The sequence below is a fragment of the Artemia franciscana genome, chromosome 13, assembly GCF_032884065.1.
Source record: "Artemia franciscana chromosome 13, ASM3288406v1, whole genome shotgun sequence".
NCBI classification, from domain to species: Eukaryota; Metazoa; Arthropoda; class Branchiopoda; order Anostraca; family Artemiidae; genus Artemia; species Artemia franciscana.
The window spans coordinates 18672786-18683837 of record NC_088875.1 but is presented as its reverse complement, the minus strand read 5'-3'; the positions used below and the strand labels follow the sequence as shown (position 1 = coordinate 18683837).

Below are 11052 nucleotides of genomic sequence, written 5' to 3'. Positions count from 1 at the left end.
AGATGATTCAAGAAAAAACTTTAGCATTTGCTGGCTAAAGTTCGTAATATCAAAATAAAGTTCGTAAAAGCGTAATATCAAGGGCCAGTTTAGTGATAGATTTTAAGAGCAAAAAAAATAGTAAAATGAAATCTCAGGGGCCGGAGCTTCGCTCAGTGAAAAGAGATACTTCTTTAACAGCTTGAATTTCATTTTATTTTATTCAGAGTTGTGAAAAATACTTAAGAGAGTTGTAAGTGACTCATAAGACACCAGTCATCAGCGTCCATTGGCAATTGATCTCACAGCCAGAACTACTAATAGAACATATCTCTCCGACCTAGGAGTTTTCAAGGGATCCTTTCTTGCGTCATTGTCTGTGGTTCACATATGCAGCAGGGGCGTGACTTGCTATGGGGCAGGAGGGCAACGACCCCTCCAAGACCTCAGCCCTCCCACCCAACTGAAATTCAGTTCCTTCCAAAATCTTGTTTCTTCAACCCAGACACATAATACACTGTGATTTATCCATCTCCCTTTTCGTTGGAGTTGGCTGGCTGCTTAGCTTATAGAGCATTACTAGCACTTTTAGTTCATCTCCCTCATATTGTTTTTATTTTTGTTGCATACTTTATTTATTTCTTGAGTCAATAAAATACAAATAACTTTACTTAAACGAGATCTTTATTAATGCAACCTTAATACTTTCAAAAAACAAGGAAAAAAGATAAAGACATCAAATATACAGCAAACTTGAAAACGAAACAACAATAAAACAAAGGTATTGTTATTTCATTTTCGTTTTACGTCCTGATTTTGAAAAATAAAACAGAAAACAAAACATAAAATATGAAACAACAAGAGTGAGTAGTCGCTTTTTTTTTTTTTTTTTTTTTTTTACAAACAATCAAATGTTTAAAATTAATTACATTTTTTATATCTAAAAGGTAAAAACCAGTAACAGTGTACAAAAGATTTTGAGATATAAAACAGAACTGAGATATCTTAAAAATATATATACATACATTATGCAAAATTTTGCCACCCGAGTCTTCGACCAGAAGGTCGAAAGGTCGATTCATTTGAAATGATTTAAAAATGAACAGAGATTAAATAAATAAAAAACATGTGTAACTCTCGCAGCACCTAGAAATTATTAAATATATGAACTGGAAAGTCGTCCCCCTTGTACCCAAATTGTAGTGAAAGACAGATATTAAAGTTATGCTACGTATTTATGTTTTATTATATTGTAAACGCGCATTTTATATTTTAAACAGTCAGTTTACGCCATATGTTTATTGCTTTTTTTTCCATCTTTCTTGTAGACGCTATTAACGTCTGAAAATGATCTCATTTCCCCTTTTCCCTATAATTATTATGGTCTAAAGGTGAATTATTATAGAAAATATAAGAAGAGTTAAATTGCAGATTGTTTACCAGACTTAAGTTGGAGAATTTAAGATTTAAATTGGGAAATGACGGGTACAGGTGCCAGCAATATCTGAGCTTAAAAGTTGAGTCGAGGGGGGTTTTAACTCAACTATGTCTTGAAATAGTATTCGATTACAGATTGATATTCCGTGGTTTAAGAGGGTGCATAAAATAAGAGTTAAAAGGAATAAAAAGATAAATAATATTTTAACCCCTTTCTACTGAAAATTAGTTATACCCGTTTTTTATTGTATATGGTACTAATATCTTTGAATGCTCAGAACACCTTACTAACATCTGACAGGAAAGGATCTCTACCACCCTGCCTGCTTGATTTTTAGTATGAAATAGAAGAAAAGTTTATCTGCACATAGTTTAAGTTGTCATACGAGATATAATTTGGAGAATATCTGCGAAAGGTACAGCTATCACGAATACCTAAGCTGAGAACAGAAAGTAGCTCAAGACTGATTCAAATATGTTTGGAGATAGCATTCGATTAAGATAGGCATTGTGCGGTTGAAGAAAAAACATGTAAAATAATATAAGGGACTTTAAAATTTAAATATTTTTTCAAATAATAAAATTATTTATGTCAATTTTCAGTTTTGAAGCAGATCTTATTAATATCTACAGTTATTAGGAACACCTTCTTAATTTCTACATGTCTTAAAGTTACCTCATTATCATCAACAGATGCTAATAACATATTTTTAACATCTGAAAGGAAAGGACCTCCTCCAACCCGATTAATAGCCTCTGAAAGTGTCGAAAATGGCCGAAGAATTGAACCAAAATTCGTTTAAGTTGTCATACTAGGTATAAATCACGAAATTTCGGGTAAATGAAAGGTAAAGTTGTCAGCAATATCTGAGCTAGAAAAGAGGATATCGAGGGTAAGTTAAATAATTCAATGAAAAATCCGAATGGTTTTGACACGTATATGGAACGCTTTGTCAGATTCAAACTTATTTACATCGCAATATAATAAAGAATAAGTTGAATGGACAGGTTTTATAAAGGGGATCCTATCTCAAATACGGATGAAAATAACACTTAATTAAGCTATGAATCTGATAGGTTTGTGCGGTTTTTCAGAGAAAAAAAGTGCGTAAAGTAGGAGTTAGAAGAAGTGAAAACTGGGACATTTTAATACCGATAAATTAATTGAATAGTTTATAAAAACATATTCAAATGTCTATATACCGGTTTTCTAGATTGAATAGATTATTTTACATTGAGATTCTACATTATCTAGAATTAACTAGATACCTAGTTCTAAAAAGACGCAATAATAACTGGAAAAGTTGCCATGGTTTTTTTTTCTGACGTTTGCGACTATTTTCGTGTGTTTTTTGGGGGAGCTTGAAATCAAAAATATCCTGAAGGTAATGATTGGGTAATCTATGAATTTAATCGAAGGCCCTAATGGAATGAGCGATTAATATTGACCTGTCACTAAGGCCCCCCCCCCCAAAAAAAAAACAAAAAACAACTCAAATCTGAATCTATGCAAAAAGCCTATTTCTGCATGCATACTTTTTTAGTTGCGTAGTAAGCAAAGAGTAAATGAATAAATCTTTTACTTTTTTGTAGTTTCTATTTTGGGATGCTTTTACCCTAAGAAGTATTTAAACATTCCTTTTGTCACAGATTTGTCACAGTCGTCAAAGACAGACTAAATTCTAAATTAATTTCTCATCAGTCCAAGTAGCGATATATTGTCTTTTAATGGCCACTTTATGTAAATTGCTGGGCGTCAAAACATTACGAATTTCATGCTCCTTTAAAAACAAATTCATATAAATATTTATACATATATTTAAAATCGCAGTTTTGAGCTCTTTGCATAAAACTTGTAGAAAAATTAAAATCATCATTAAGATAAAGAAGAAACAACAGATTAGTAGGCAATTAAAAAAACATGAAAAAAACAAGTAATTGATATCATGAAAAGAGAAATCACCAATGCAACAGCACAAACACAAAAAAAAAAAAAAAAAAAAAAAAAAAATATATATAATTGTCATTTATACTTTCTTTGTTAATATTCCTTCTACTTTTATTACTCTTTTACTCTATATATTTTTTCTATATTCTACAGTCTACTCTTCAATATTCTACTCTTTCGTATTAGTTCTACAGTTAGAATAGAAAAACAAATTGAGAGCTCTTTATATACTATTTTTGAATATTTAGTCTTAAATATTTGAAAACGATGAGTATTATATTTAGATACGGGTTGAAAGACAGGTAATCTCTGTAATGGCAGGTATTTATCAGGTATCACAAATGAAAGGAACATGGATTCTTAATTTTTTTTCTGAACTAACTAGAGCAATGGGCTAATGGCAGAAAATGAGGCAATGAGGTACTTTTAACGGACTTTTTATAAACACAGTTTAACCCAAACAGCTGTTAAATGGACTAATGAAGCATAGATAAATAAAAACTAGCTACTATTAAGGCACTGATCGAAAGACAGGTAATATCTGTACTTGCAGGTATTTTTATCAGGTATCACAAATGGAACTGGAATGTATCACAAATGGAACCGGAACAAAGGGAATTGAGGCAATGGGATACTTTTAACGGACTTTTTATAAACACAGTTTAACCCAAACAACTGTTAAATGGACTAATGAAGCATAGATAAATAAAAACTAGCTACTATTAAGGCACGGATCGAAAGACAGGTAATATCTGTACTTGCAGGTATTTTTATCAGGTATCACAAATGGAACTGGAATGTATCACAAATGGAACTGGAATGTATCACAAATGGAACCGGAACAAAGGGAATTGAGGCAATGGGGTACTTTTAACGGACTTTTTATAAACACAGTTTAACCCAAACAGCTGTTAAATGGACAGCTGTTATCTGTACTTGCAGGTATTTTTATCAGGTATCACAAATGGAACTGGAACAAAGGGAACTGAGGCAATGGGGTACTTTTAATGGCCTTTATAAAAACACAGTTTAACTCGACCAGTTGTACTAATCGTAGTTTGATGAAAACTATTACACAGCTCTTAGATAGAGAAGGGGCTAACATCAATAAATTTATGAGAAGGAAATGGGCTACTAAAGAAGTTCCAATGAACATTGTGAATACAGTATAACTAGAACAATTTTACTAGTTGAACTGATAGGATAGGTTGTCAAAGACATAAACAAACACACTTCAGGGAATTATAATAAACAATGCGGTTTTGTGATAAATTGTAGATTAAATTTCCTAATTCTCTAAGCAACAAAAATAGGATGTAGTCATTTAGTTTACAAGTGCTTGCAAGTTGGTTAGGTGCCAACTTGTATCTCCTCGAAATTTATTATCAGCAACATAGACAAACTCTGAGGTAGATACTTGAAAGATTTGTGAATTATGAAATGTAATCTACAATTTATCACAAATTAGACACATTTTTATCACAATTATCACATTTTATTGAACACTACAACTATACTACAACACTACACACTGAACACTAATGGGGTAACTGTTACACCTTTATTGGGTATCATTTTCATGAACTTTTTGGTGCACAGTAAGAGTACTATTACGTGTATATTTTTTTTTACAAACTGAACACTCATATAGTTTTTCCCCAGTGTGAGTCAATACATGGGTGCTTAAATTCGAAGAACTAGAAAATTTTTTCTTACACGTTGGACATTCGAAGGGTTTTTCCCCAGTGTGGGACCTTTGATGCATTGTTAAACTCCAAGAATAATTGAATGTTTCCGGGCAAATTTCACACTCATAGCGTTTTCCTTGGTCTATACCTAGAATAGAAAGAGAATCAATCTTTAGCAGTTCTCAAATAATCACAGCACTTCCTAACTCCAGTATGTGAACTTCTGCAACAGCTGAACTTCAGCTCCTGAAAGTAAAAACGCCTTCCCCGTTTATTCCTAAGAAATCGAAAACAAGCAGATGGATGGAAAAGATACAATGCACGTGAAGAAATTTAGCAAAGCGAAAAATCCACTTGGCCCTCAAACTAACCGAAAACAGCAAACAGAAAGAGAAAAGGAAGAGGATCTTCTCTCCTTTGCAAGCGACAGTGATACAACAAAATGGCAAGTTTAAAAGGAAATAATGGACATTAAAACATCAAAGATCCTTCAATGGAGCTTTCAATTTTCCTTGGGGGTATTTTCCCCAGGGGGAGAGATATTTTCTTTTGAAAGATTTATTCCAAGAGTCTATTTTTCATGGGGGATTACTTTCCACTGGGGGTAATCGCGATGGGGGGGGGGGGGATTAAACACCTAAAACCCTGTGAAATATACCCTCCCCCACCCTATCCCTGCAGAGAATACCCCCGGAAAATATCCCCCCCCCCTCGTGGAAATAAGGAATGCTACTACTACTAGTAGTGATATTTAGATTAGTAAGGCGATTTAGGTGATCTAGAAAATAGAGATGAGATGGTAAGATATAGATTAGTAGAGCAGAGATGGTATGATACAGATTAATACAGATAGGATGATCTAAATTAGTGGAGGGAGATCTATTAATTTGATTTGTATGTGAGGGAGAGAGGGGGGATGAGATAGAGAATAAGAGTGACATATAATAAAAAAACCATTAGTGAAAGAGCACACCCACATACACACACGAACACATATAGAAACACACGCACATATCCACATACACATACCTACACTCTTTTCTGATCTACTACAACTACTACTACTACTACTACTAAAAAAAAAAAAAAAAAATCCTGCTTTAGTAATCAAGGCAGATAAGCACGTGAATGAGGCCTTAACCTTACTCACCCATCGAATTACTTAGTACAAACAGTTTTTCAGTGTTTAATTGGGTTGCCACTCCTTGGAAATATCCCAGAGACCTTGAAATTCCTGTCCTCAGCGTGTAATATTAAGAAGGTGAATTCTTTTAAACATTACCCTCCAAAAGGGTATCAAAAATGTATAATATTATGATTATTATTTAATACATTGTCAGCTTTTGTCAGACCATTGTGTACTTCGCTAGTGAAGTAGTTTTTCAAGTGGTTTAATATTGTGTAATTCTCAGTGTTGACCAAGGCAGAATCCAGGGGGAAAGGATTCGAAGATTTGACCCCCCCCCCACCTAAAAACAAACCTAAATTTGTCCAGGTGGTTGTTTTCCTCCCAGAATTTGATTTTCACTCTTGCTCGAACTGATTTATCTATTAGGACTGATACGACATAATCTGTTAGGATACAACTGATACAAAATATCTAGGAGTTTTAATTGATGAATGTCTTAGTTTTAGAGAACATATAGATTATATTAGTCTTAAACTTGCTAGGAATGTTGCCATTTTGAGAAAGTATACGTACATTTTCCCAAGAGATATTTAACACTATGATTCCTTAATTCATCCTTATCTGCTATATTGTTGTAGTGTTGGGGGTAGTAAATTTCCTTCTCATCTCCATCATATTCCAGTTTTGCAGAATAAAGCCCTTCCATGGTTATGCGTTGTTGGTTTTAAAGACTCGTTACAAAAGAAGTATATATATTGCAAAATCTTGCCTTTAGCAGGACTTATTACTTTTTATTGAAGTTTGTTTATGTATAAATACTTGCAAAATTGTTTATCAATATGTGTTTAAAGTAGATTTGAAATAGGAAGTGATATTCATACAGATTTTACGAGACAGTCCAATACAATTCGTCGCCCGCTTGCTATTACCCGTAGATCTCAATTTTCTATTTGGCATCTGGGACCCCATGCATGGAATTTTTTACCTACGACTTTAAGAAACATGGATAACCTTCGCGAATTCCGGCGGGAATTAAAGCTATTTTGCCTTAATATATATGGTCTGATAGTTGAATGGACCTCAATTGGAGCCAAGATGTTGGTTTTGTTTTAGCCGATACCTTTCGAGTGGTTTTAGTTTCTTTTTATTTTGTCTTTTTTGAAGCGTAATCCCTTATTGATCAAAATGCAGGGTGATTGAGCTTTTTTTCTCCTTTCTTTTCCTTTTTTTTCTATTTATTTCCTTTTTTTTTCTTTTTTTTTTAGCGGAGAGTACCACCTTGCCTTCTTTGAAAATAATATGAAAAAAACTTCGTTTTCTTAAAGAGTTGAAGAGGCTGCGTCCCAAAGTCGAACCTTAAAACGTACAGGAATTAGGAGAGGAAGTTGGGGGGCTGCCGTTTCAGGCTGCCATTACTAGTTTCGGCGCAATGGTTCTCCTGTCCTCTTGTGTTTAACATTTTTCGAAGTTATTCCATTTTTCATTCATTTCAATTTTTTGTTAATTAAAAGAGGGCCTTTCCGAAGCCAAGAGCGGGGGGTTAGGGGGGTTTTTCTACAATCCATGGTGGATGTAATTTAATAATAATTTTCCATGTTTATTTTCTCGCTTTCTGTATCAATAAATTCAAACTGACAAAATTATCTAATTTTGATAATTTTAATAGTTTAGCAGCTTAATTAAAAATTTAGCAGCTAGTGGTTTTTACCCACCCGCCTCCGGTTTACGGGTCCAGCGCGCTTCCGCTGCGCCAAGCTGCTGTTATGCTTGTTATCAAACAAGTTATTACAATAGAAAATTTCACCAACGGCTTCAATTAGGAAATCAATTTAAATGGTTCTTTTAACTTGCTTCCATCAAGCCTTACCCCCGCTTCAGTAAAACTTCTATTGAACATTCCAGTATGTAATTCTGATCACATGTTTCCATGTTTATTTTCTCCCTTTCTGTATCAATAAATTCAAACTGACAAAATTACCTAATTTTACAAATTTTTAAAAAGTTAGCAGCTAGCGATTTCGATCCACCGATCTCTGGGTTATGGGCCCAGAACGCTTCCGCTGCGCCAAGCGGCTGTTAGTGTAAGAATTTTTCAAACAAGTGATGTTATTACAAGAGAAAATTTTACCTTCAATGGGGAAATGGGTTTTTCTAAGCTAGAAAATCGGGGGGTTAAGATTTTCCGACGAAACTTTCCAGGAAAATTACTCGGAGAATTCTGCGTCGAATGAGTCTTTGTACACCCAGATCCGATGTCGGCTGTGACCTGTAACCGTGGCGAAAAACAAAAACAAAAGGAGAACATGAACATTAAGTGGCTATGCGTGGTTTCGGGAAAACAGGGAAGGAGTTATCGGATCGAGCTGAAATTTCGCGGATAAGCTCCTGGGCCCTAGGGCACCTTAACTTGTGAATTTCAGCCCAATCGGACAACGTTAAAGGGGGTGGGGGGTGGGGTTGGATGGTCGAAACTTTCGGCCAGATTTTCCCCATGAAGGAAAAGCCGGAGGGGGATGAAAATTTGAAGGTTTCTTAGTTGGAGCTCGGGCTACGAAGTGCATCCCTCCCCATCCCTCTGCGACCACTGGAACCGAAGATCGCTTAACATTGTCGTGGTTCGCCTCTTTAAAGAGGCACGAGTGTGCCTCCTTGATTATTCGCTAGGTTCTTTTTTGGATTGATTCATTTTTTTTTTCCTATTCTTAGCAAGAGATACTTGGGTACCAAACTGGACTAGCATTGGCGAAAGTAACGGAGGCCTCCATACTCAAGTTTTATTCTGAAACAAACTCAAGGGGGTATTGATAAATTCCAGCAAGGTGGGCTCCCCAAGAGTAGCACCACAATCTACCTAGTACAGATGTTTGACTGCGTCCTCCCATGGTTAAAAAAATGTAGCTGTTTCGTCGTGTCTTGTTAAAGAGGACAAACAAGGGCTTTGAAAGAAACTCACTGAAGACAGGTTCTAAAGGTCCCCTAAAGTTCTAAACACCTTGAGCGTGCCTGTTTTCACGGTACAGGGTTCTGAATTGGGTGTAAGTAATATTTTAGCTTTATTACTCTTGTATAAAACGCAGCCCAGTACGCTTGACATTTTAGCTTAAATTCCGAATCAACGAGTAGTAATAGAGCACTAAGCTTCACTCGATAAAAAGAAAGACCGATTTTTTTTTATCTCTTGCAAAACAGCTTTGATTATATTTTATTCTATTGGCCATAGAAATTAAAATCATTAGGTCATTCAACGTCTGGGTATTTTGTGACGTCAATCATATGAAAAATGCTTTTCATAATTATTTAATGCCCAAAATAAACTTTCCCTAATTCAGAACAATTGTTATGCAAGCATGTTCCCCAGAACTCTACCCACCCTCACCAGCTTTTGAAGACTACTTTTCTGGGTGGTGTGTCTTAATCCTTAATTATACATTTAATTTTCGATGACCCTGGATAAAATTTCTCAAAAAACTAAAGGAAATAACTTAATTTTTTTTTACCTTTTGACACCTTCGTCTTCAACTTTTGACGAGAACGCTGCGACGAAGGTTTGCTAAGACCTGACTCCGCCAATTGCCGAGTTTGAACACCAGAAGATCTGTTTTCTAAACTGGGAGCAGGTTCATTCTGTTCTTCAGGTATAGAGCAGCTTGACTGAGGTGTAGACTTTCCAACTTCAGCAGTAACATTCAATCCAGGGTCGGAAGAATTAACTCTATCCTGAAAGGACAAATCACTCGAATTAACAGGGTTTGCTACCTTTTCTAAGGGATAATGAACCACAGATGTTTGTCCTTCTTGCAAGGGTGTCATTTCAACTGATCTGGCCGTCAACTCAACCAAATTCTTTCCTACGTGCGTCTAAAATAATATTTGAAAATATTTAGTGATTTCATGATAGTTTTGATTTCTGTTTAGATCTTACTTTGGCATTAAAGCCTTGCTGGCGAGACGAATATGGAAGAACTATCATAATTTTTATTTTTTCCCCATATTTTTATTATTAAGCAGTCTCTGGTAACCATCTGTAAGCAAAGAGAAACATGAGCCAATAATAAGTTGAATAAGAGCTAAAAGCGCATATTGCACTTGTGACAAGGTCGGAAGAGCCAAGAGCTCATATGGCAAAATTCTAGGAATCAATAGATTGGTTTAAAAGGAAAATCATAGGCTTAATGCCGGTCAGGATTTAAAATTTGAGCTCTGATACACAAGGTACTTCTAAATATCAAAATTCATTAAGATCCGATCACCAATTCGTAAGTTAAAAATACCTCTTTTTTTCTAATTATTCTTCTCCTTTTCAGCCCCCCAAAAGGTCGAATCGGGGAAAACAACTTTATCAAGACAGTTTGTGCAGGTCCCTGAAACACCTACCAATTTTCCTCGTCCTAGCACATCAAGAAGCACCAAACTCGCCAAAGCACTGGACCCCCCTAGCTCCCCCAAAGAACGCGAATACAGTCTGGTTACATCAATCGCGTATCTAAGACATTTGCTTATTATACCCACCAAGTTTCATCCCAATCTCTCTACTCTAAGCGTTTTCCAAGATTTCCGGTTTTCCCCTCCAACTCCTCTCTATGTCACCAGATCTGATTGGATTTAAAATGAGAGCTCTGAGATATGAGTTCCTTCTAAATATTAAGTTTCATTAAGATATGGTCACCCATTCTTAAGTTAAAAATATCTCAATTTTTCCGAATTAACACCCCCCAACTCCCAAAAAGAGAGTGGATACCTTCCAATTATGTCAATCACGTATCTAGAACGTGTGATTATTCTTTCCATCAAATTTCATCCCGATCTCCACTCTAGGCGTTTTCTAAGATTTCCGGCTTTAAACATTTCTGCCCCCCCCCCTCTCCAACCCA

The 11052-nt window shown here is 35.3% G+C and overlaps 1 protein-coding gene across 2 annotated transcripts in view; it reads right to left on the bottom strand.

Annotated features, from left to right (window-relative positions):
• Positions 1 to 645: 645 nt before the first annotated feature.
• The window catches only part of LOC136034605 (zinc finger protein 235-like), a 28248-nt gene continuing 17841 nt past the window's right edge, over positions 646 to 11052 (bottom strand). For both annotated transcript variants that reach the window (XM_065715883.1, XM_065715882.1), the window contains exons 8-9: positions 9679 to 9898; positions 646 to 5200 (exon numbers count right to left, since the gene is read on the bottom strand). In XM_065715883.1, coding sequence (XP_065571955.1) covers positions 4926 to 5200; positions 9679 to 9898 — 495 coding nt within the window. In that variant the 3' untranslated portion in view covers positions 646 to 4925. The remainder of the gene's footprint in view (positions 5201 to 9678; positions 9899 to 11052) is intronic.